Here is a 26,454-nt window from a genome sequence, read left to right on the forward strand (position 1 = left end):
TCAGAAGAGGCTAACTCACTCCAGTGACAGCTTCAAAAGGGATTCTTTTTTGAAGATTTTTTCCCCACAGTGTTGGTTTATTTAGCACTGAAGCTTGTCTGCTAAGTCAGCTTTCGACAGCCTCCTGGCAACCTGTGCTCTTTGTGCCCTGTATGGACAGTGTCCTATTTCAGTTACATTTGCTAAGCAGATATACATTTGCCCTGACATCTTAAGGTGTTAGTGCTTTTTTGAATGGAGCCTATTTTATATCAATGTATCTACTACTGGAGAGTCTTGGTATTCTGAGAGTATGCTTTCAGGGACCCATGAATTCCCCAGGAGAATTTTGGCAACTTGGATTTTGTTTTGAAGAAACTCCAATGAAAGACTTTAATATATGCATTTTCTGGTTTATTGGGAGTTCATCTTTTTACTAAGTACTGTCATGACTTTAGGACCTGCATTAAAATCCAGGTGGTAACAAAAAAGCGATAAAGGAACTCTGTCTTAGCTTCATTAAATCCAGGGTTCCACTTAATGTGCCCGTGTCCAAGGTGAACACAAGAAAGACCCGATCACTGTTCCCTCTGCTGTGTCCTATTTGCCTCTGTGCTCATGTCCCATCTTCCTGCTGCTGCCGGTTTCAGATGGACAGAAATAACCTTTTTATATAAAAACACAACCCAGCTCTTTAGAAATAACTTTTTTGTTTCTTAACAACATGGCCCAGCTGGCACACCTGGCAGCAATCTCTTCCAATGCCCAGGAAACTGGTTTTGCTGGCTCTGTTAAGAGACCCCACTCTCTACTCTCTCCTAAGGGATTTTCCAAGTCATTTTGACAATATGAAATTTTCCCTGATTTTAGAAATGAGTCCCCAAGTAATCTCCTATTCTTGGTCACCCTGGGAGCCATGATTTAATATTAAGAAAACATCATCTATCCCATTAATTTATTGTTGTTAATTTAGAACAAGAACCATAATGTAAAAATGAAACCAGCTGAATATTGAAATAGTTATTACAATATCTATGTACAAATATTATTACAAAATCATTGGTCTGAACTGTGATGTGATATCCTTGATTTATATTTGTTTGTTTAGTCAAGACTGGGAGACAGGAAGGCAGCCTTTAAATTATGTTCAGGGCATTGAGAAAATGGGAGGGTATGATAACATTTAGAACGATTTGCTTACAAATTTTCTAGAATATGTTTTTATTATTAAAGATGTTTATTTTGCCTGACCTGTGGTGGCGCAGTGGATAAAGCGTCGACCTAGAAATGCTGAGGTCGCCGGTTCGAAACCCTGGGCTTGCCTGGTCAAGGCACATATGGGAGTTGATGCTTCCTGCTCCTCCCCCTTCTCTCTCTCTCCCTCTCTGTCTCCTCTCTAAAAATGAATAAATAAAATTAAATTAAAAAAAAAAGATGTTTATTTCTTTGTTTTTTATGAGACTTGGAAATGGTTCAAGGTAAGAGTTACCGGGATTTCCTTAAAGAAGAGATCATTATCCAAAACTCTGGTTGGGATAGTAGGTAATGGTCTTTTACTATTAGCTTCTTAGCAGAGTGTAGTGAATTGAAATCCACTCTGTGACTGTTTTTCTGAAGGACTTTTCCAATTAGTGAAAAGTAGTTCATAACACTACATCGGTTCCCTCAGGATCAATGGTTAACCTATCTTTTATTGAAGCAGGAAACAACCAGGAAAAGATGAGATCATGAAGTGTAAGGGCTATCTCTGGAGGGAAGAATTAGGAGATACCAATAGACTTCTAAAGGCCTAAGATGTAATAGGTTTTATCATGCATTATCCCATATACTTACTTTACTGCTTAGCTACCAATCCAAGCAGGAATATGAAGCTGTTGTTACAAAAGCCAGCTAAATAGTTTGGAATGGATAGCTTCATATTTCATGCATTTACCTTCCATTAAGAAAAATGAACTTCCTGCTTAAATGGATCTCTTTTAATATGTTGGTTCCTTATCCATTTATGCTTAATCATAGATAAAATGCCTTGAATGTCTCTAATAAATAGAACTCTTTTTTTTATCTTTTAAAATAAATAATGTTGACTAAAAATTAACATTGGAAAATTAGTTTTGATACCCTGGTGTGTCACCAGTTAGCTGAAAGACTTTGACTAACACTCTTAATCTCTGCAACCTCTTTTTTTCTATCAAGAGTTGAACTCCATTATTGCCAGGGTCCCTTTCAATTCTGAAATTCTATAAGTCTGTATATTTGATAAAATGCATTGCTGTGGTAATACATCTCTGCCTAAACAGAAGCAATTTCTAAAAAAAAAAAAATCAAAACCCGGCTGCGACCCTTGTGGAGCGGTCATCTAGTTTTCATCTTGCTCAAGATTAGATTCTGATTGAATGCTATTTTCAAGTGTCCTCCAGTGTCTGGAGATACTTGTTTCTTTCATTATCTGACTACTTAGAAGTCTTACCACTCAACTACCAGTACAGCAGTATTGTCCTATGTCATGGTATGCTTCTAAGGCATTATTAGATATTGTTATTTTACATTTCTTTTTTAAAATGATTCTTTTAACTTTTCCACTGTTAATATTTTGACCATTACAAAAGCTGCTACTACATACATATGCCATTGTAATGAAATATAATGACATATAATGAAATATACCTCTTAATGTCATCTGATACTTAACTATCTAGTGAATGAAATTTCATCTCCGTATCTAGAAACCCACTAGGCTAAAATGATGTCTTCCTGAATGAGGACAGCAATTACGAGATATTCTTCTGACAGGGATGTCTTAGGTTCAATCTTTTGTAAATCCAGAACATTAATAGCTAAAAGTCAAGTATTCACCAGTGTAACTTAGAGAGAGGGTGAACCTATTATAGCTCAATCCAGTGAAGGAGAAAATGATTTCACTTTGGAATAAGAAAACTAAAATAAGATAAATGAAGCTCCCTGGAAAGAAGAGCTGTCATGATTTTTGCATGATGACGGTTGTGCAGGATAAGTGAATAAATATAGATGAAAACAATTTCAAAATCAGTATTAAAAACGGCCTCATTGTCTTGTCTGCAAACATAGGATCCTGTTGACTTCTTCTAGCCCAGAACTCAGAAAGAAGCAGATTGTCTTGTGTCTGATAAAGGGGAGCTTTATTAGTAAAAGTCATGGAAGTACCTTGAAACAATGCATTATCAACCTCTTCACAGTCTTACTGGTCCTAATCTAAGACTTTTGATTTAGCCAGACCAGGGTGTTTATTTCTTACTAAAATGTCTTTATCTTACTGGTGACTAGTCGAACCTAGTTCAGACCCTCTGAATCAGCATTTCTGTTACCATTTTGAGCATATCTATTTTATGCAATATCTTTAACATACCATTTCAATTATAATTTCTTTTTTTAACCATCTCTTTTTTCATTTAGAATTCCTAGGTTGCTTTCCCCCTTCTTCTATTCCTGTACTATTAGTTGGAGAAATTTAATGTGCTTTATTTAATTCCTTCAATTAAAGTAATTCTAGACCGATGACAAATATAATTTTTCAAATAAATATCCCTGTGTTAAAAATTTTTGGCAACTACCATTAAAAAAAATAATGCTATTAGTAACTAAAATTTATTGGATTTTACCTGTGCTCCAAATAAAATACTGTACTTTAGCATTGATTATTTCATTTATTGACTAAGGTTTCTTAGTGGCATCAATATTGATCATGAGTACAACTCTATCAATAATCAAATAGATAACCTTCCAGATTCTACATATTTTAGACAGAAAGAACTCAATAAGGAACTTACTGAAAATTAATGAAGATTTTACAAAGCTCTATGGTCAAGTAATTCTGTGTGATTAAAATACACAGATTAATTCCAAATTACCATGCAACAAATATTCCTAGTCTACCTTGAATACAGGCAAATTTGATTCTATAATTTCAGACCATTTTAGCTATTTGACTCATTACTGTTCCCATCCTTTTTTAAGCTCTGGTATCCATTTCTGTGGTCCTCTTCCCTGCATTAACTTTTCTAACTATTCCCCCCCCCCTTGCCCTCCTCTCCTCTCCCCTCCCCTCCCCTCTCCTCTCTCCTATTTACTTTCATTCTAGTCACAGAATCCATTCTTCCAAAATACCTTATTTTAGCCAGCAAACAATTTTGATATTCTGAGCTCATTTTCAGTACCTTTTTTAACTATTGTTACCAGAACAAGCCAGGTTTGGGGCAGCTCGTCACAGACAGCCAATCAAATGAGATGAACCAAACTGAGTATATAGGAGCATTTTTAATTCAGAAATACCAGTACCCTGGAAAGCAGGGGAGTTCTGTCCACAAAGTTGCCTTAACACTCTCCTGGTGCTGGCAATTTTTATAGGGTTCAGGGAAGAAGAAATAAAAAGTAAAAGTTCATGGAGTTAGTCCTGCAACAGTGTTCAGGAGGTAGGGGTTCAGGTGCGGAAGCATCTCCTCTGCAAGTTCTTCTAGTGTCGCACAGGCCTAGTCAGCATGGTCCTATCTGGTGTCCTTGGTAAATCTTCAAGATAGCCGAGGTCAGGTGTCTCCCAGGAACATCCGGGACCTGGCACCTCTGGGAATTAATCTGTATAATCAAACCTCCCTGTTTCTTAGCATACCAAGTAAAGATTTAAAATTGGTGGACTGAGTTTTTAATTAATTTATAGGCCTTTACTCTTCACAGTAAACCCTGTGGCTAGGCTTTTACAAACAACTATTGTTTGTTTGTTTTACTTTTTACTTTTTTTATTTTTTAGTGAGAGGTGGGGAGGTAGAAACATACTCCTGCATGTGTGCTGACTGGGATCTACCCAGAAAGCCCACTAGGGGGCAGTGCTCTGCCCATCTGGGGCTGTAGCTCCTTTGCAACCAGAGCCATTGTTTAGTGCCTGAGGCAGAGGCCATGGAGCCATCCTGAACGCCAGAGGCCAACTTGCTCCAATAGAGCTATGGCTACAGGAGGAGAGGAAGAGAAAGAGGGAGAGAGAGAGAAAAGCGAGATGGAGAGGGGTGGAGAAGCAGATGGGCGCTTCTCCTGTGTCCCCTGACTGGGAATCAAACCTGCGACATCCACACACTGGGCTGACACTCTACCACTGATCCAACTGGCCAGGTCCACAATGATTGTGATTTAAACTCCCCTAATTGGCAGGTCTCCCTCCCCATGTAAGCTTTCCCTGACATTCTGCAAAAGTAAACTTTTTGCTACCTTTCAAAGTGAGGGCCAGAAAGCCATTAAGAGAAGCTAGCAAGCACATTAACTATTTCCTAACCCTTACATATCTCCTACATTATCACAACCAAAAGGCATCTTATTACTGAAGCCAAATTTCTCACTTTGGGGCTCCTCCATCATTATCTAAGTTATGATTTCGTTTTTTCATCTTATGTGGTAAACTATTAGCCAAAGCACTGATGTATTTATTTATGATAATAAACCTTTTAAGTGTCATTCATTTTTATGATGATGCATGTCAGACAGATTTTATATACGGCCTAGTAAATGGAAAGGGATTCATTTATTTATTTATTTATTTTTTGTATTTTTCTGAAGCTGGAAACGGGGAGAGACAGTCAGACAGACTCCCTCATGCGCCCGACCGGGATCCACCCTGCACGCCCACCAGGGGTGAAGCTCTGCCCACCAGGAGGCGATGCTCTGCTCCTCCAGGGTGTCGCTCTGCCGCGACCAGAGCCACTCTAGCGCCTGGGGCAGAGGCCAAGGAGCCATCCCCAGCGCCCAGGCCATCTTTGCTCCAATGGAGCCTTGGCTGCTGGAGGGGAAGCGAGAGACAGAGAGGAAGGAAGGGGGGTGGAGAAGCAAATGGGCGCTTCTCCTATGTGCCCTGGCCGGGAATCGAACCCGGGTCCCCCGCACGCCAGGCTGACGCTCTACCACTGAGCCAACCGGCCAGGGCCTAAAGGGATTCATTCTTAAGAGGCTTCATATCTGGCTAAAGGACTGTTACACTAGAAGGGCAGACAAAGTCAGACACACTGGAAATCATCAGTAAAATATGCAAAACTAGCTGAAGTTTCTGAGTTCACCAGAAATAAGATCAGTATCAAGGTTATGGAAGTAATCATCACTGTGCAAGGATCACATTGGAGTTAGAAGGTCAGAATCTTCTTACCAAACACGAGTCTGAAATATGCTATGCTCCAAAGCTGCCACTTGCTATCGCTTTGTATCCAGGAGCCCTTCAGAGCCCAGACCACCCTGTTTGCGGGGTTTATGTCGCTGCCGCTGGGACTTCTCACTGTGTATTGAAATAAGTAAATCAGAAAAAAACAGGAACTGTATTATTCCATACGTAGGTGGGACATAATAGTGAAACTAAGAGACATTGATAAGAGTGTGGTGGTTACGGGGGGGAGGGGGGAATGGGAGAGGGATAGGGGGTGGGAGGGGCACAAAGAAAACAAGATAGAAGGTGACAGAGGACAATCTGACTTTGGGTGGTGGGTATGCAACATAATTGAAAGAAAAGATAACCTGGACTTGTTATCTTTGAATATATGTATCCTGATTTATTGATGTCACCCCATTTAAAAAATAAAATTATAAAATAAAATAAAAAATAAAAAAAAAAAAAAAAAAAAAAAGAAAGCACATGGGCCCTTTAGGTCAAACTGTAGAAAGTTGTACTAGAAAAGGTCACAATCATTTACAATAATAAAATTGATTTTGAAATAATGAATATATGATTGCAGTTGACTCTAATAATGTCTAAAACACATGTAAATATGCTTTTTGTTTCCTTTGAGGATAACTTCTAGAAATTCATTCAACTAAAATGTCATTGTTTAACTTCATATTTATACATTACTAAATAACAGAATTTCTTAGTCCACAATTAGAATTGTAATTCTATCACCCCATGGTTGAATACTCATGATAATCTAAAGTGCTACCCATAATTTAAACCATATTTGCATGCTTATATGCACGCGCACGCATACATACACATACACTCACACACACCATAGTTTTTAGAAATGCCTCATTTCTTGCTGATTTACTGCATCATATTGACCAGATAAATTTTCTATAAATATTTCCCTTCAGCCATGACTTAAAAACTCTAGTGTATTTTTAATTAAAATTTTTAATTTATTGTGTTAACATGAATTCAAGTCTTCAGCTCAATATAACCCACTCACTCTCCCCAAAAACATGCCCACCATTACACCCTCTTTGTCTCCCTCCCCCTGACTCCCTCCCCCCCTTCCCTCTGGGATTTGCTGTCCTGTTATCTGTATCTATGTGTTATGTGTTTATAATATCACTAATCCCTTCACCTTCTATGATCCCATCCTCTCACCCCCCTTCCCTCTGACTGCTGTCCCTCTGCTCCCCATGACCTCACCTCTGCCTCTATTCCATTCCTCAGTTCACCATGTTCATTAGATTCGACATATAAGTGAGATCATATGATATTTGTCTTTCTCTGCCTGTCTTATTTCACTTAGCATAATAATCACCAGGTCTATCCATGCCATTGCAAAAGGTAAGACTTCCTTCTATTTCAAGGCCGCATAGTATTTCATTGTATATATGCACCATAGCTTTTTTATACATTCATCCAGTAATGGACACTTGGGCTATTTCCAGATCTTGGTTATTGTAAACAATGCTGCAATAACATGAGGGTGTATATCTTCCTTTGAATTGGTGTTTTGGGATTCTTAGGATATTCCTAAAAGTGGGAGAGCTGAGTCAAAAGGCAGTTCCATTTTTAAGTTTTTGAGGAATCTCCATACTGTTTTCCACAGTGTCTGCACCAGTCTGCATTCCCACCAGCAGTGCAGGGGGTCCCCTTTTCTCCACATCCTCACCGGCACTTGTGTGTTGTTTTGTTAATGAGCACCATTCTGACAGGTGTGAGGTGGTATCTCATTGTGGTTTTAATTTGCATTTCTCTGATGATTAGTGATGTTGAACATTTTTTCATCTGCCTATTGTCCATCTGTATGTCCTTTTTGGAGATGTGTTTATTCAGTTCCTTTATCCATTTTTAATTAGATTGTTTACCTTCCTGGTATTGAATTTTAGAAGTTCTTTATAAATTTTGGTTCTTAACTCCTTATCAGACATATTGGCAAATATGTTCTTTCATTGTGTGGATTGTCTTTTTATTTTATTAATGGTGTCTTTTGCTGTGCAAAAGCTTATTAATTTGATATAGTATCATTTGTTTATTTTCTCTTTTATTTCATTTGCCTGTGGATATACTATATATTGGCAAAAATGTTGCTACAAGAAATAACAGTTTACTGCTTGTGTGTTCTTTTAAGATTTTTATGGTTTGACAACTTATATTCAAGTCTTTTATCCATTTTGAGTTTATTATTCTGAATGGTGTGAGTTGGTGGTCTAGTTTCATTTTTTTTGCATGTAACAACCCAATTTTTTCAACACTATTTATTAAAGAGTCTGTCTTTACTCCATTGTATGCTCTTGCCTCCTTTGTCAAATATCAATTGTCCATAAAGGTGTGAGTTTATTTCTGGGTTCTCTGTTCTGTTCCATTGGTCTATATGCCTGTTCTTATGCCAGTACCAAGCTGTTTTTATTACAATGGCTTTATGTAGTATAGCTTTGATTTTAGAAAGTGTGATACCTCCTACTTTGTTGTTCCTTTTCAAGATTGCTTAGGCTATTCAGGTTCTCTTTGTTTCCATATAAAATTTTAGAATATCTGTTCTAGATCTGTAGAGTATGCCATTGGTATTTTAATAGAAATTGCATTGAATTTATAAATTCTTTTGGGTAATTTAGACATTTTAATGATGTTTATTTTTCCTATCCATGAACATGGTATATGCTTCCACTTGTTTGTATATTTCTTGATTTCTTTTATCAATGTTTTATAATTTTCTGAGTACAAGTCTTTAACCTCCTTGGTTAAATTTACTCCTAGGAACTTTATTTTTTTGGTTACAATAAAAAAAATAACTTGAAGGGGATTGTTTTCTTAATTTCTCTTTCTGACAGTTTATTGTTAATGTATAAAAATGCCACTAATTTCTGAATATTAATTTTATATTCTGCCAACTTGCCTAATTAACTTATCAGGTCTAGTAAATTTTTGAATGAGACTTTAGGGGTTTCCATATGCAGTATCATCTCATCAGCAAATAATAACAGTTTTCTTTTCTAATTTGAGTACCTTTTATTCCTTCTTCTTGTCTGTTTGCTGTGGCTAGGACTTCCAGAACTATGTTGAATAAGAGTATTGAAAGGGGGTACCCCTGCCTTGTTCCTGGTCTTAGAGGATTGCTTTCAATTTTTGCCCGTTGAGTATGATGTTGGCTGTGGGTTTGTCATAGATGGCCTTTATCATGTTGAGGTATGTTCCCTGTATTCCCACTTTGCTGAGAGTTTTGATAATAAATGGGTGCTGGATTTTATCAAATGCTTTTTCTGCATCTATTGATATAATCATATGATTTTTATTCTTCATGTTGTTTATATGATGAATCACACTTATTGATTTGCAAATACCATATTTTTCACCCCAATTAGACGCACTTGACCATAAGACACACCTAGGGTTTTAACGAGGAAAACAAGAAAAAAAATATTCTGACCCAAATGGTGTTTTAAAATATTTAATAAAATACCATATTTTTCGCTCCATAAGATGCACAGGCATTTTCCCCTCCACTTTTTTTGGGGGAAAAGTACATTTTATGGAGTGAAAAATACGATATTTTACCAGCTTTGCCTGCCCAGAATAAATCTCATTTGATCATGATGTATGACCTTTTTAATGTATTGCTGGATCCAGTTTGATAATATTTTGTTGAGAATTTTAGCATCTATGCTCATCAGGGTTATTGGCCTATAATTTTCTTTCTTTGTAGTATCTTTACCTTGTTTTAGAATGAGATAATGCTTGCCTGTAGTATCTTTGTCTGGTTTTGGAATGACGATAATGCTTGCCTCATAAAGTGAGCTTGGAAGTCTTCCCTTCTCTTGAAATTTTTGGCATAGCTTGAAAAAGATAGGTGTTAGTTCTTCTTGAATGTTTGGTAAAATTTACCTGTGAAGTCATCTGGTCCAGGACTTTTGTTGCCTGGGAGTTTTTTGATAACTATTTCAATTTCATTTGTTGTAACTGGTCTGTTTAGGCTTTCTGATTATTCAAGATTGAGTTTTGGAAGATCATTTGTTTCTAAGAATTTTTCCATGTCACTTAGGTTGTTCAATTTTTTAACATATATATCTTCATAGTATTTTCTTATGATACTTTGTATTTCTGCAGTGTTAGTTGTTACTTCTCTGCTATTATTTCTAATTTTACTTATTTAGGTCCTCTCTCTTCTTTTCTTGATGAGTGTGGTTTAAGGTTCGTCAATATTATTTACCTTTTCAAAGAACCAGCTCTTGGTTTCATTGATCTCTTGTATTTTTTTTTTTAAGCCTCTATGTCATTTGTTTCCACTCTGATCTTTATTATTTCCTTTCTTCTGCTTCCTCTGGGCTTTATTTGTTGTTCTTTTTCTAATTCTTTTAGGTGCAGGGCTAGGATATTTATTTGAGCTTTTTCTTGCTTCTTAAGGTATGCCTGTAATGCTATGACCTTGTCTCTCAGGACTGCTTTTACTGTGTCCCATAGATTTGGGGTTGTTGTATGTTCATTTTCATTTGATTTGAGGAAATTTTTTATTTCTTCCTTGATCTCATTGTTAACCCATTCTTTATTTAATAACATCCTATTTAGTTTCCATGTGTTTGAGTATCTTTCAGTTTTTCTGTTGTGGTTGATTTCTAGTTTCATGCCATTGTGATCAGAGAAGATGCTTGATATAATTTCAATCTTCTTAAATTTACTGAGACTTATTTTGTTTTCTAACATGTAGTCTATCCTAGAGAATGTACCATGAGCATTTGAAAAGAATGTATTTCTGCTTTTGGGGGGATGAAATGTTCTGAAGATATCAATTGAATTTAGTTGATCTAGCGTGTCCTTATGGCCACTGTTTCTTTGTTAATTTTCTTTCTGGAGGATCTATCCATTGATGTTAGTGGAGTATTAAAATCCCCTACTGTTATAGTATTGCTGTTGATCTCATCCTTTATGTCCACAAAATCTGCCTTATACATTTAGGTGCTCCTATATTCCGTGCATTAATATTTACAATGGTTACATCCTCCTGTTGGATTGCTCCCTTTATCATTACATAGTGACCTTCTTTATCCCTTACTATTGCCTTTGTTTTAAAAGCTATTTTCTCAGATATAAGTATTGCTACCTTAGCTTTTTTTTCATCTCCACATGCATGAAATACTTTTTCCATTCCTTCACTTTCAGTCTATGTGTATCTTTTGTTCTGAGGTGGGTCTCTTGCAGACAGCATATATATGGGTCCTGTTTTCCTATCCACGCAGCTACTCTATGTCTTTTGATTGGAGCATTTAATCCATTTACATTTAAGGTTATTATTGATATGTACTTATTTATTGCCATTTTCTTCTTTAAACCTACATTCCTCTTTCTCTCGATTTCTTTTTTCCTTTGTTCTTTTTATAGCAGGCCCCTTAACATTTCTTGCAGTACTGGTTTCATTGTAATGAATTCCTTGAATCTTTTTTTTTTTTTTTGGTCTGGGAAGCTTTTTATTTCTCCTTCAATTTGAAATCATAGCCTTGCTGAATAAAGTAGTCTTGGTTGTAGGTTCTTGTTTTCACTCACTTTGAATCTTTCTTGCCAATCCCTTCTGGCCTCAAGTGTTTCTGTTGAAAAGTCAGATGTCATCTTTATGGGGGCTCCTCTGTAGGTAATTAAATGCTTTTTTCTTTCAGCTTCTAGTATTCCTTCTTTGTCTCTTAACGTTGGCATTTTAATTATGATGTATCTTGGTGTAGGCCTCCTTGAGTTCATTTTTAATGGGACTCTGTGTTTCTTAAACTTTTTCCTTCATCCTATTAGGGAAAATTTAAGCTATGATTTCTTCACATACGTTCCCTATCCCTTGTTCGTTCTCTTCTCCTTCAGGAACCCCTATGATGCAGTTGTTGTTTCTCTTCATGTTGTCACAGAGGTCTCTTAGAGTTTCCTCCGTCTTTTTGCACCTCTTTCTTTTTTCTGCTCTGCTTCTATGCTTACATTTATTTTGTCTTCTAAATCTCTGATTCGATCCTCCACTTCATCCAGTCGGCTGTTGATTCCTTCTAGTGTAGTCTTCATTTATGATATTGTATTTGTCATTTATGACTGGTTCTTTTTTTACGATTTTAATGTCCTTTTTGATGCTTGCTGTCTCTTTAATTTCTCATTGTGATCATCCACTGTTGCTCTAAGATCCTTGAGCATCCTAAAAATCATTATTTTAAACTCTGTATCTGGTAGTTTGGTTACTTCCATTTCATTTAGTTCTTTTTCTGGGGATTTATTTAGTTGATTAATTTGGGTCACATTTCTTTGTCTGTTCATTTTGTCTATATATTAGGAAGCCCTGTTTGACTTTGAAATTTTTATAGTCTCTAGATGAGGAAGATGGGCTCAGTGGTACTGACTTTCAGACCACCTGTTTTTCTTGTTCTAGGAATGCTTCTTGAGGGAAGTATTTTCCCTCCTATGGTATGTGAGTATTGAATGCAGTTGGTCCTTTCATGGGTATGGTTATCCCTTCAGGCTGGCCAGCTCTAAGGGTCAACTTTGATTATGTGTATTACACACTGTGCAATGTCTGTCCTGTTGGGTATATTTATTCTCCACAGTGTCCGGTGCCTGTTAGACTCCTCCTCTGGGCATGCTGCTTGTGTAGATAGCTTAGAGAAGGGTTGGTGCTTTCTGCCACCCACTTCTAGTTGTGTGGTCTGTCTGATGTCCAGACAGTTTCTACTGAGTCCCCTGGGGGGCAGAAGAACCAGTCATAGACTCGGGAGCGTGCTATGGTTTGGGGGTAGCTCTAGCCTCAACCCCAGAAAACTGGGTCACTGATGTACCCACTGCTTCCTGGCTGACTTCTCAGAATGGCCCAGTCTTCACAGTATGGGGAAGGAGAGATTCCGGAGGCAGTTGTGTTGCCCCAGGCTAGTGCCACAAAAAGGGGACTGCTTCACCCAAGAAACATGGCGACTACAGTATTGGAGATTGACTCAGCATGGGTTCCAGTGGCTGTCCCCTGCAGTGTCTCTCCCTAGACCACCAACTACACACTCTCCTCACACAACTCTAGTCCTCACAGCCCTCCCTCTGTCAGAGCTCTGGGTAACTGGCTATGAACGAAATTTTCTGCACTGGCCCTTTCAAATGAAGCCTGTGTCTTTGAGAGCTGTCTTTCTCTGTTTCACAGTCAGAAACCTTGGCTCTTTTCACCCCAAATTCTATGTGGGTGCCTCTTCTAGGCTCCAGGGCTCTAGACTGGGCTGCTGGGCCTGGGACTTAGGGTCCTCCCTTCTCAGGGTGAACCTCCCTACAGGGAAAGTCCCTCTGGACCCTTCACAGCCTCTCACTCCCAGGAGCTGGGCAGCCCTTTCCGCAACTCTGCCCTTCCTACCAGTCTCAATGTGGCTTCTTTTGTGATCCTTGGTTATAAACTCCTCTTCATTTAGTCCAAAGTTGGTTTTTCAAGATGATTGTTCTTAAATTAACTTGTAATCCAATTTGAACGTGGAAGGTGGCAGTTGGAACATCTGCCTACTTCACTGCCATCTTGGAATCTCTAGTTTGGTTTATAAAGTGTATCCTTTCACTAATTTTCCTTCTGTATATTTTGTTTTCTGGAGCTTTTTTAAAACAGGCCAAATTTTCACTTTGAATCTTTATATACACCAGCCCTCTATCCATGTAAGATTGACATTCTATAAGATAAAACTTAGAGCCTCTAAAATCCAGTGTTTTGTCTAAAGTCATTGTATTATACTATGTAAGTCAGATGTTCAGTGTATTTTTTCCAAATATGTGTTGATCGTCTCATTATTATTTGAGTTCTTTTAAAAGAAATAAATTTATATTAATTTTAATGGGGTGACATCAATAAATCAGGGTACATATATTCAAAGAAAACATGTCCAGGTTATCTTCTCATTCAATTATGTTGCATAGACAGAGTATACATTTTTCTCTAGTGTACATGGAACATTCTCAAGAATTGACCATATGTTGGGCCACAAAGACAATATCAACAAATTTAGAAAAATTGAAATTGTACCAAGCATATTTTCTGATCATAAAACCTTGAAACTAGAATTCAACTGCAAAAAAGAGGGGGAAAAACCCACAAAAATGTGGAAACTAAACAACATACTTCTAAAAAATGAATGGGTCAAAGAAGAAATAAGCGCAGAGATCAAAAGATATATACAGACAAATGAAAATGAAAATACGACATATCAGAATCTCTGGGATGCAGCAAAAGCAGTAATAAGAGGAAAGTTCATATCACTTCAGGCCTATATGAACAAACAAGAGAGAGCCGAAGTAAACCACTTAACTTCACACCTTAAGGAACTAGAAAAAGAAGAACAAAGACAACCCAAAACCAGCCGAAGAAAGGAGATAATAAAAATCAGAGCAGAAATAAATGAAATAGAGAACAGAAAAACTATAGAAAAAATCAATAAAACAAGGAGCTGGTTCTTTGAAAAGATCAACAAAATTGACAAACCCTTGGCAAGACTCACCAAGGAAAAAAGGCACAGGACTCAAATAAATAAAATCCAAAATGAAAGAGGAGAGATCACCACAGACATCATAGATACACAAAGAATTATTGTAGAATACTATGAAAAATTATATGCCACCAAATACAACAATCTAGAAGAAATGGATAAATTCCTAGAACAATACAACCTTCCTAGACTGAGTCATGAAGAAGCAGAAAGCCTAAACAGACCAATCAGCAGGGAGGAAATAGAAAAAACTATTAAAAACCTCCCCAAAAATAAAAGTCCAGGCCCAGACGGTTATACTAGTGAATTCTATCAAACATTCAAAGAAGACTTGGTTCCTATTCTACTCAGTCTTCCAAAAAATTGAAGAAGAAGCAATACTTCCAAACACATTTTATGAGGCCAACATAACCCTCATACCAAAACCAGGCAAGGATGGCACAAAGAAAGAAAACTACAGACCAATATCTCTAATGAATACAGATGCTAAAATACTAAACAAAATACTGGCAAACCGAATACAACAACATATTAAAAAAATAATACATCATGATCAAGTGGGATTCATCCCAGAATCTCAAGGATGGTTCAACATACGCAAAACGGTTAACATAATACACCATATCAACAAAACAAAGAACAAAAACCACATGATCTTATCAATAGATGCAGAAAAGGCTTTTGATAAAATACAACACAATTTTATGTTTAAGACTCTCAACAAAATGGGTATAGAAGGAAAATATCTCAACATGATAAAGGCCATATATGATAAACCATCAGCCAACATCCTATTAAACGGCATAAAACTGAGGACTTTCTACCTTAAATCAGGAACAAGACAGGGTTGTCCACTCTCTCCACTCTTATTTAACGTGGTGCTAGAAGTTCTGGCCAGAGCAATCAGACAAGACAAAGAAATAAAAGGCATCCATATCGGAAAAGAAGAAGTAAAGGTATCACTTTTTGCTGATGATATGATCCTATACATCGAAAACCCGAAGGACTCCACAAAAAGATTATTAGAAACAATAAACCAATACAGTAAGGTCGCAGGATACAAAATTAACATACAAAAGTCCATAGCCTTTCTATATGCCAACAATGAAATATTAGAAAACGAACTCAAAAAAATAATCCCCTTCACGATTGCAACAAAAAAAATAAAATACCTAGGAATAAACATAACAAAGAACGTAAAGGACCTATATAATGAAAATTACAAAGCATTGTTAAGGGAAATCGAAAAAGATACAATGAGATGGAAAAATATTCCTTGTTCTTGGATAGGAAGAATAAATATAATCAAAATGGCCATATTACCCAAAGCAATATACAAATTTAATGCAATTCCCATCAAAATCCCTATGAGATTTTTTAAAGAAATGGAACAAAAAATCATCAGATTTATATGGAACTATAAAAAACCCCGAATAGCCAAAACAATCCTAAGGAAAAAGAATGAAGCTGGGGTCATTACAATACCTGACTTTAAACTATATTATAGGGCCATGATAATCAAAACAGCATGGTATTGGCAGAAAAATAGACACTCAGACCAATGGAACAGAATAGAAAGCCCAGAAATAAAACCACATATATATGGTCAAATAATCTTTGATAAAGGGGCCAACAACACACAATGGAGAAAAGAAAGCCTCTTCAACAAATGGTGTTGGGAAAACTGGAAAGCCACATGCAAAAGAATGAAACTCCACTACAGCCTGTCCCCGTGTACTAAAATTAATTCAAAATGGATCAAAGACCTAAATATAAGACCTGAAACAATAAAGTACATAGAAGAAGACATAGGTACTAAAATCATGGACCTGGGTTTTAAAGAACATTTTATGAACTTGACTCCAATGGCAAAAGTAGTGAAGGCAAAGATAAATGAATGGGACTACATCAGAATAAAAAGTTTTTGCTCAGCAAGAGAAACTGATATAAAAATAAACAGACAGCCAACTAAATGGGAAATGATATTTTCAAACTACAGCTCAGATAAGGGCCTAATATCCAAAATTTACAAAGAACTCATAAAACTCAACAACAAATAAACAAACAATCCCATAAAAAAATGGGAAGAGGACATGAACAGACACTTCTCCCAGGAAGAGATACAAATGGCCAACAGATATATGTAAAGATGCTCAGCTTCATTAGTTATTAGAGAAATGCAAATCAAAACTACAATGAGATACCACCTCACCCCTGTTAGATTAGCTATTATCAACAAGACGGGTAATAGCAAATGTTGGAGAGGCTGTGGAGAAAAAGGAACCCTCATTCACTGTTGGTGGGACTGTAAAGTAGTACAACCATTATGGAGGAAAGTATGGTGGTTCCTCAAAAAACTGCAAATAGAACTACCTTATGACCCAGCAATCCCTCTACTGGGTATATACCCCAAAACCTCAGAAACATTGATACGTGAAGACACATGTAGCCCCATGTTCATTGCAGCACTGTTCACAGTGGCCAAGACATGGAAACAACCAAAAAGCCCTTCAATAGAAGACTGGATAAAGAAGATGTGGCACATATACACTATGGAATACTACTCAGCCATAAGAAATGATGACATCAGATCATTTACAGCAAAATGGTGGGATCTTGATAACATTATAAGGAGTGAAATAAGTAAATCAGAAAAAAACAAGAACTACATGATTCCATACATTGGTGGAACATAAAAATGAGACTAAGAGACATGGATAAGAGTGTGGTGGTTACCAGGGGTGGGGGGAGGGAGGACATGGGAGGAAGGGAGGGAGAGAGTTAGGGGGAGGGGGAGGGGCATAGAACTAGATAGAGGGTGGCGGAGGACAATCTGAGTTTGGGCGAGGGGTACGCAACATAATTTAATGACAAAATAACCTAGACATGTTTTCTTTGAATATATGTACCCTGATTTATTAATGTCATCCCATTACCATTAATAAAAATTTATTTAAAAAAAAAATTATGTTGCATACCCATCACCCAAAGTCAGATTGTCCTCTGTCACCTTCTATCTAGTTGTCTTTGTGCCCCTCCCCCTCTCCCTCTTTCCCTCCCCCGCCCCCTGTAACCACCACACTCTTGTCCATGTCTCTTAGTCTCGTTTTTATGTCCCACCAATGTGTGGAATCCTGCAGTTCTTGTTTTTTTCTGATTTACTTATTTCACTCCATATAATGTTATCAAGACCCCACCATTTTGTTGTAAGTGATCTGATGTCATCATTTCTTATGGCTGAATAGTATACCATGGTGTATATGTGCCACATCTTCTTTATCCATTCTTCTATATATTTTTTTACAGTGATTAAAGCCTTTAAGCAAACTCTTGGCCAATACAGCAAGAATCCATAAAAGAGTAGTGTCCTTAACATGTTCACCAAATACAAGTTGGCCCCAACACCATGCTAAGTCCCTGATAAATGCAACCCAACCCCAGTTCAGTCCGTTAGGAGCTGTCCCAAGGAGCAGGAATCCAGGAAAAGTCCACATCCAGGAAAAGTCTGCATGGTACTGGAATTGTTGTCACAATTCTATACTTTGCAGCTCATGTCCACGTCCCAATGACCGCTGCTTCTAGCTGGTAATGATTCAGGTGGACTGGAAAAGCCATCTGCAGCATGTGTGGAGATGGAGCCTCTCTTCTCCTCTGCCTGGAGAGATGAGACCAGGTTGCTTTTCCCTGGAGCTCTGCGACTGTGGCTTGGATTACTTGAGTTCTTAACTATTTTTGTATTGTTGTGTGATATCCTTGACTTTCTTATAGGATATGACATGTAGTTGATAAATATGTAGGATCAGAAGGCAAACAGTTTCCTGGTCAGTGGCTCAGTGCTAGAGTGTCAGCCCAGCATGTGGAAGTCCTGGGTTTGATTTCCGGTCAGGGCACACAGGAGAAGCACCCATCTGCTTCTCCACCTGTCCCCTCTCCTTCCTCTCTCTCTTTATTCCCCTCCTGCAGCCAAGGCTCCATTGGAGCAAAAAGTTGGCCTGGGCGTTGAGGATGGCTCCATGGCCTCTGCCTCAGGCACTAGAATGGCTCCAGTTACGATGGAGCAATGCCCCAGATGGGCAGAGCATCGCCCCCTGGTATGCATGCCGGGTGAATCCTGGTCAAGTGCATGCGGGAGTCTGTCTGACTGCCTCCCCACTCCTAACTTCGGAAAATTACAAAAAGAAAAAAAAAGACAAATGGGTACTGTGTCTTTTCAGTGGAGTGAATGGTGAGACAGTGTCTCACTTTTAAAATTTTAGAAGGAAGCAAATAAACAACATTTATATAGCAATGGCTATTCTTTTCTTGAGTAAAAAGCTCTAAATTTAGACAATTATAATACAGAGCATTACCTAACAGGAAGATGGACTGTTACTGGCAATAGTAACATTTCTGCTATTCTTAATTTGGTGACACATTTCATCTTTAAAGAAAACTTTTTTTAATAGTTTGTGAAATGCGTTTTATTAATTTTCCCAATTTTTTTAAGTCATGGTGAAGCATATCAGCCAAGTTAGATATCAAAATGTGATTCATTTGATTTATTCAATGCAAAGATGTAATGTAAAACCAAGTGACAATTTTTATTTCCCATTTACCTTTTTGTTGGATGAGCATTGTATAAGAAACAAGCTCTTGCCTGACATCCAGGAATTAGTAAGTAATTTGTAAGTACTAATACTGTGCTAGTAATCTCATAACTCCATTGTTGAAAATCTTCCAATGGCTTCTCTGCAGACAGAAAATAAAAGCCAGACTGTTAACATACATTGCATGGCCTACAGTACCCAGTCTCGTGGCCACTCCATCCTTCTTGGACTACAGTAGATAAAACGTTGAGCTCAGTATGACATTATTTTGTTTATATATTTGGTGTTTTGTTTTTCTCTATTCTTTTTGCCCCATTGCCCTGTATCTCCACTACCATTAGAGGATAAGTACCACGAGAGCAGGAAACTTGAATATATTGTTTTTCACTGTATCTGTAGGTTATAGAACAATGCCTGAGAATTACAATTGCTCAACAAATATTACTTGAATGAATGAATGACTACCACTTCTCAAAATTACCTTTTAAGATAGTTATGATGTTTTTCCATGCATGAGAAATGTTACCTGATATCAACTGATCCAATTAGGTGAGTCTCTATGGTTTAGAATTCATTTGGTATAAATGAATGGTATACATTCTACCATTTTCTTTTGATCAGTGGAGATATTTAAATAATTCTGGGTAAAGTAATTTTGAAAGTAGTACAGGCCAGGCAAATTTACTAAATCTCATGCAGTATATTTAGTAACTTGTTCTCAAAAATAGAAAATTTATTTTAATAAATTTAAAAACAGTACTTATTTATTCTTTCTGTGTTTAAAAGCATAGGCAAAAATTAAGATAAAACTGTTTATTTATTTACTAGAAAGCCCGGCGGTCATACAAAATGACCGCTGTTCTAGATATTATAAATTGTAATTAAAATGATTTGTGCAAAGGTGTCTGCTAATTCAAACTGAATTACCTAGGGCAGGCGGCAAGGACGCCCCTTTGCTTAGTGCCCCACGGGGTTTCCCCCTTCTACTTGCTTAATTGCTTAAAGTAGAGTGCAATGAAGGAAACCACTGGCAGTACATTTCTTAAGAGCCACCGCTAGCTCAAGAAATAAAGGTGATTTAAATAATAAAATGTTAATTCACATGTCAAAGATCTCTTTGTACACAACATTTCTTGTGTAGATCTTTCCATCATTTTTAAGCTCGCCTTGCAGAGGACCATCAATTATTTTTAATTTTACGTCCATTCTTTCACGAACACTTGATCAGGCAACATAAAGTTGACCATGTCCAAATGCAGGCTCAGGTAAAAATATGCCAACACGCTTAAGCGTTTGGCCCTGAGACCTTATTGATGGTCATAGCAAAGGCAAGTTTTACAGGAAATTGTCTACGTCTCAATTGAAACGGCAACCCTATTTGAGATGGAGCCAAATCAATTCTTGGAATGACATGTATTTTACCTTTAGAGGAGCCAGTCAAAGACTTAGCTATTATGACATTATTTTTCAATTGGAGAACCTCTAGTCTTGTGGCTTGCTGGACATTATACCGCCTTTGATCTAAGTTACGATCACAGACAATGGCCATGGCAATGCTGATTGCTGGCTCATTGCTTGCTATAGCATTAGAGGCCAACTTTTTTTCAACTTCGTGCATCATTTTATATGCAGTAGCAAATGGGTTAATGTCTTGAAATAATTCCCCCATTTCATTAAGTAAGGTCTCAGGAACTCTTTTATTCCATTCTAAACGTGCTGAACTGGCTTCTGAGGGATCAGGTATATATAATTGAGCAAACTTTCTTTTCCCGTCAGAAGGATGCAAAGTTCCAGTTTGATGGTAAACTTGACCATGAAGTCGAAAACAATAAAGTCCTGGTCCAGACAAGTCAATTGGTTTGTTTGCATGGACTCAAAAGCAAACGAACTATTAATGGATCAAATGCTATCTATGTACTGTTTGCTATTTGGATGCTGATTAGTCAATAATTTATTCAAGAGTGGTGGATAATTCTCAATTAGTGGAACTACAATGTTTCCGTACTTGCAACATTGAGAAAATCCTTTCTTGCCACGGTCAAATCGATTAGTTTCTAACTTGAAGTTTAAGGACTGACAGTGTTCACATTTAATATTCATGTCACCAGAGGAATGCTCAAAAATTAAAGTTTCTCTGTTTGAAACTGTTTTAATCCTTTTTGCGTTTCGGTCAGCATTACTCTGTCATTTTTTTTTTTTGCATTTCTCTCCTGCCTTTGTTCAAGGGACTCATTTTGTCGAGACAGGCTTTTTTGTCTTGCATCTGAGGCAAGCCTTGTTTCTCTATGCTCATCAGTCTCATTTTGCCGAGAAAGACGCATTTGCTCTGCGACTGAAGCAAGCCTTGTCTTTCTCTGCTCAGTGGTTTCTTTTTGTCGAGAAAGCCATTTTTGTGCAGCTTTAGCTCCTTTTCTCTCCTCTTCAGTGCTATATCTTCTAGGAGGCATTCTTAAAAGAAATTACGTTAAGACGTCGTTTTTATGTAAAACAGATGATTGCCAATGCAAACAAATGTTCACCTTCCCCCTGACCTGCTCAATTTGCGTTCAGCCTTAAATTGTTTCAAAAGCAGATGATTGTCAATGCAAACAAATGTTCACCTTCCCCCTGACCCGCTCAATTTGCATTCAGCCGTGGCAACTTCACCCCATTGGCTAGTACAGTTACTCAAGCAACCAATAAGCTATCGGCAACAAACAGACACTTAAGCCACATATAATAAAGAAGTGAGAGGAGGGGAGATAGACTATCTCCCACATGTGCCGCAACAGGGATCCACCTGGCAACCCCCCCCACACCACCCCACCACCCCACCCCCCATCTTGAGCCGATGCTCAAATTAGTGGAGCTATCCTGAGTGCCTGGGGCTGGTGCTCCAACAAATTGAGCCAGTGGTTGTAAGAGGGAAAAAGGAGAGAAGGGGAAGAGGGAGGAGAGAGAAGAAGCAGATGGTCACCTCTCATGTGTGTCCTGACTGGGAATCAAATCCAGGCTGTCCACATGCTGTGCCGACGCTCTATCCACTGAGCCAACCAGCCGGGGTCACAAATATTTATTATTATTATTATTATTATTATTATTTTCCCATCTCTTTAAAGTTCATTTCAAATTTTAAAAAAAAAGACTCACTGAAATTATTTTGAAAATAGCCCCTCACTGAAATTCATTTAGGAGATTAGATATAGCTCCCTTTGTAAAGTGATAAAAACAAACAAAATATACCTCCCCAACTGATTAATTTTTGTCATTAAATTTATTTCTGAATTATCTTTCAGATAGTAAGATCAAGCTTCTTACTATGCTGTACAGAGAAATTTCCTTTGTGTTTTATTACCAAAGTATTAAGTATGATTTGTTATACTTTCTAAACTTTATTTATGATAAATCAAAATGTAGCCTGACCAAGCGGTTGCACAATGGATAGAGCGTCAGACTAGGACACAGAGGACCCAGGTTCAAAACCCTGAAGTCACTGGCTTGAGCATGGAATCATAGACATGACCCCATGGTCATTCTCTTGAGCCCAAGGTCACTGGTTTGAGCCCAAGGACACTGGCTTGAGCAAGGGGTCACTAGCTCTGCTGTAGCACCTGCTCAAGACACATACGAGAAAGCAATCAAGGAACAACTAAGGAGCTACAATGAAGAACTGATGCTTCTCATCTCTCTCCATTCCTGTCTGTCCCTATCTGTTCCTCTCTCTGTCTCTGTCACTTACACACATACACACACACGCACACACAAAATCAAAATGTGTATCTTGTTAAATTACCTGTTATATATTTCTATATGAAGCTACCTACCTTTGCTTTTCTCATGAGAATTACCGGTAAAAAAAAAAAATCCCATAAAATAACTATTTCATCTGCTGTTACTTATTAGCACACTTCACTTCTTTATTTCTAGTATTAATTTAGCATTCTAGCAATCTTACATATACACACATGCAATAGTTATTTCTATTAAAACCAACTTTCAAAATTGAGATATAAAGTTTTATAATTGCTTAGAATAAAATGCTAAGTAGAAGGAATTTAATATATACAGAAATGGTATGACTTACTATTTATGGTCTCTGGTCAGGTATCAGCAAGTTCCACACCAATAACGATTTGGATGAGTAATGTAAATTTTTACTTTATTCTACTTGGGGAAAGCAAAGGAAGACAGAAGAATGAGGATTTGTAAGAGGTCTCTGAAATGTCCTTAGCAAAGGTAAAGATACTTAGAGGCTTTCTACGGAAGTCAGGTGTAAAAGAATGAATAGGTTTCTATTTCGAATGTGGGGATGAGCAATTCTTAAGAATCAAACAAGATTCTGTGTGGTTTTTACTTTTAAAAAGTAGACAAGCTAGCTGTTTGGAGTCCCATGGACTACTTTTTGGATATTTCAACAATGTAGATAATACATAAAGAGTAGCAACAATTTCCTTCTGTGAGTTTATGATTAGTATCTAGTGTATCTGCAGGAAAGCAGATTATTGGTCAGTTTGATAAGTCAAAAAAAACACCAAGTGCTTGAAATGACAGTTTTCTCGGTGTGGTTGTGATACATTGGAGACTAAATGAATTCATGAGTATGAAAGTACTCTGTAAATTATAAAACACGATACAAGTGAAACATAATTTTAATTACAGAATTATCATTTTAAATTTATTATTTTGAAATTCATTTGCATGTTTTCATATTTAAGATGTGTATTTTGTATGTGTGTTACAGATAATCACAAAGACTGTTCTGGTGTGTCCTTGCACCTCACACGCCTGCCGTAAGTACTTCTAGTTATGTTAGCTGAGTGACAACTTTTGAAAGCTTTGAGAACTTAAAAGTGAGAAGTACAGTGCATCAGTCATCTATTGTTGTCTAACAAAATTCCTTAAACTTAGTGGCTTCAAACAACAATTCCTTATTGTCTCCTGTGGGTCAGAAATCTGGGCACAACTTAGCTGGGGCTGGTGTTCTCACTCTTGGCCAGTGTTTCAGTGTCTGGGACTGAACGTGGGAGAAACGCTTCCAAAAGCACTCACATGGCTATCGACAGGATTCATTTACTCTCTGGCTGTTGGCTGGAGGACTCCCCCATTTCCTTGCTATGTGGGCTCTAAACAGCGTAGCTCACAACATGGCAGCTGGTGCCCACCACAGCCAGCAGCGGAGAAAGGAAGAGAGGAGGTGCACAGCGGCACAGTCTTTCTGATAGTCTAATCTCATGAGAAAATAGCTGGCCACAAATCTTCATAGTCTGACTTTTGTGGAAAAATAAAAAATAAAATCATATTTGCCATTTTCTATTTGTTAGAAATAAATTACTGGGTCTAGTTACTAAGTCAGCCTACACACAGAGAAGAGGATTAAACAAGGGCATGAATGTCACAAAAGGAATCATTGAGAAGTATATTAGTAGTCAGTGTTCTCCAGAGAAAATGAACCAATAGAATGTTTATGCATACATACATACATACACACACACATGAGGGAGACTGAGATTGATTTACAGTACTTGAAGGCAGTTGGCTCACATGATTGTGGGGACTGGCAAGTCTGGAACCCGAAAGGCTAACTCACAAGCTGGACATTCTGGCAGGAGTCAGTGTTGCGGTCTTGGGTCCAAAGGCAGTCTAGAAGCAAAATTCTTTCCGTTACAAGGGACCTCAATCTTTCCTCTTAAGAGACCTACCCACATTGTGGATGGTAATCTGCTTTACTCATAATCAATGATTTAAATATTAATCATATCTAAAACAATACCTTCATAGCAACATTCAAACTATTACTTGACCAAACAACTGGTCACTATACCCTAGCCATGTTGACACAATTAACCATCACAGGAGCCTTTTAGATATGGCCTTCCCTATTCACCATACCATAGAAAATGTGTATTAAGCTATTTGCCCAAGAAATTATTTTAATGGAAAAAAATCTCTACCTCTTTTTTCATGTTATTTTGTTTTAATTTTCACACAAATATTTTATAGATCAGTACATTGAAGTATATTTTATTTTTCCAAAACAATAGTTTTGACTTTGCAAATAGTTGAGATAAATGTTACTGTTTTCTGTAGACAGCCCTTAATTGCTGGCATGTACCTTTTGATGTCTGTTGACACAGTTATACCAGCAGGAGAAAAAGGTGAGTAATGATCTTTTAGTATGTACTATTATCTCATTACTTAATCTATAAGAATGAATCTAGTGTATAGTTTTTATAAACTTTCAAAATAACCAATATTTTCGAGTCCCTATAAAATAAACCATTTTTTTATTATCCTTTGATTTAAAGTAGATTTTTACATTATTCCAACCCAGTACTTTATTATTTTCCATAATTTTTTTTGATATGCTAAGAATTGAGGCCCATGGTTAGGAAGTCGGTTAATTACAATTATGGTTTCATTGTAACTGTTCACTTGTTTACTATAAAAGGCTATGTATTGAATAGCTACTGTGTGTTAGACGTTAAAGAAGGAAAAGTATATGAAATGGTCCCTTCTCAATACGAACTGTGAATCCAGTTCTCTTAGGTGTTTGCAATCAATTTTTTAAAAATCCTTCTGTTTGAAAAATAAAAAACAACTTTTATGCTTTTGTGTTGTGTAAATAGCATGGTAAAGATAAGAAATTAAGGCAATATTTTCACTAAGAAGATAGTTTGATCTGGTTCTAGTTATTTTGTTTAGGAATGATATAAAACATGAGAACAAGGGTAACTTAACTTAGTAAAGTTGCTGGCATGTAAGTGCTTAATGTCTGCTGAGTTGGGAGTTCGTGTTAACTATAAGAAAACCCCCATGCCTAGCAGCATTTGAATACCCTATAGATATGTAAAACAAATATTACATAATTTTCCAGCTGAATGGTGACTTTTTCTGTTTTTATTTCTAACAGTGGTGAATTCTGACATTTCATGTCATTATAAAAAATATCCAATGCATGTCTTTGCCTATCGAGTTCACACTCATCATTTAGGTAAGAACTTTAATCTACATGTTAAATTATAAATATTTACCATTGTGCTTGCTAATGCTAAAAATGTAAAATGCAGATTGTTTGACATTAAATCTGTTTCAGTGAAAGTGATTTTGCTCAATACTTTGAAATTTTGTATACCTTTTCACCATTTGTTTTCATTAAAATACCTAGCATTTGGGGTTCTAAAAATATTCAGATTTTATTTTGAAATAGGAAAGCAAATGATGCCTTTTATTTTCCAAATACCCTATTATATTATATGATGGCAGT

The 26,454-nt window shown here is 37.1% G+C and overlaps 1 protein-coding gene across 16 annotated transcripts in view; it reads left to right on the forward strand.

Annotated features, from left to right (window-relative positions):
- The window catches only part of PAM (peptidylglycine alpha-amidating monooxygenase), a 349,889-nt gene that overhangs the window by 251,622 nt on the left and 71,813 nt on the right, over positions 1-26,454 (forward strand). For all 16 annotated transcript variants that reach the window (XM_066273910.1, XM_066273915.1, XM_066273907.1 and 13 more), the window contains 3 exons: positions 23,932-23,980; positions 25,278-25,345; positions 26,101-26,181. In XM_066273910.1, the coding sequence (XP_066130007.1) occupies positions 23,932-23,980; positions 25,278-25,345; positions 26,101-26,181 (198 nt within the window). The remainder of the gene's footprint in view (positions 1-23,931; positions 23,981-25,277; positions 25,346-26,100; positions 26,182-26,454) is intronic.

The sequence above is a fragment of the Saccopteryx bilineata genome, chromosome 4 (genome assembly GCF_036850765.1).
Source record: "Saccopteryx bilineata isolate mSacBil1 chromosome 4, mSacBil1_pri_phased_curated, whole genome shotgun sequence".
Classification (NCBI taxonomy): Eukaryota; Metazoa; Chordata; class Mammalia; order Chiroptera; family Emballonuridae; genus Saccopteryx; species Saccopteryx bilineata.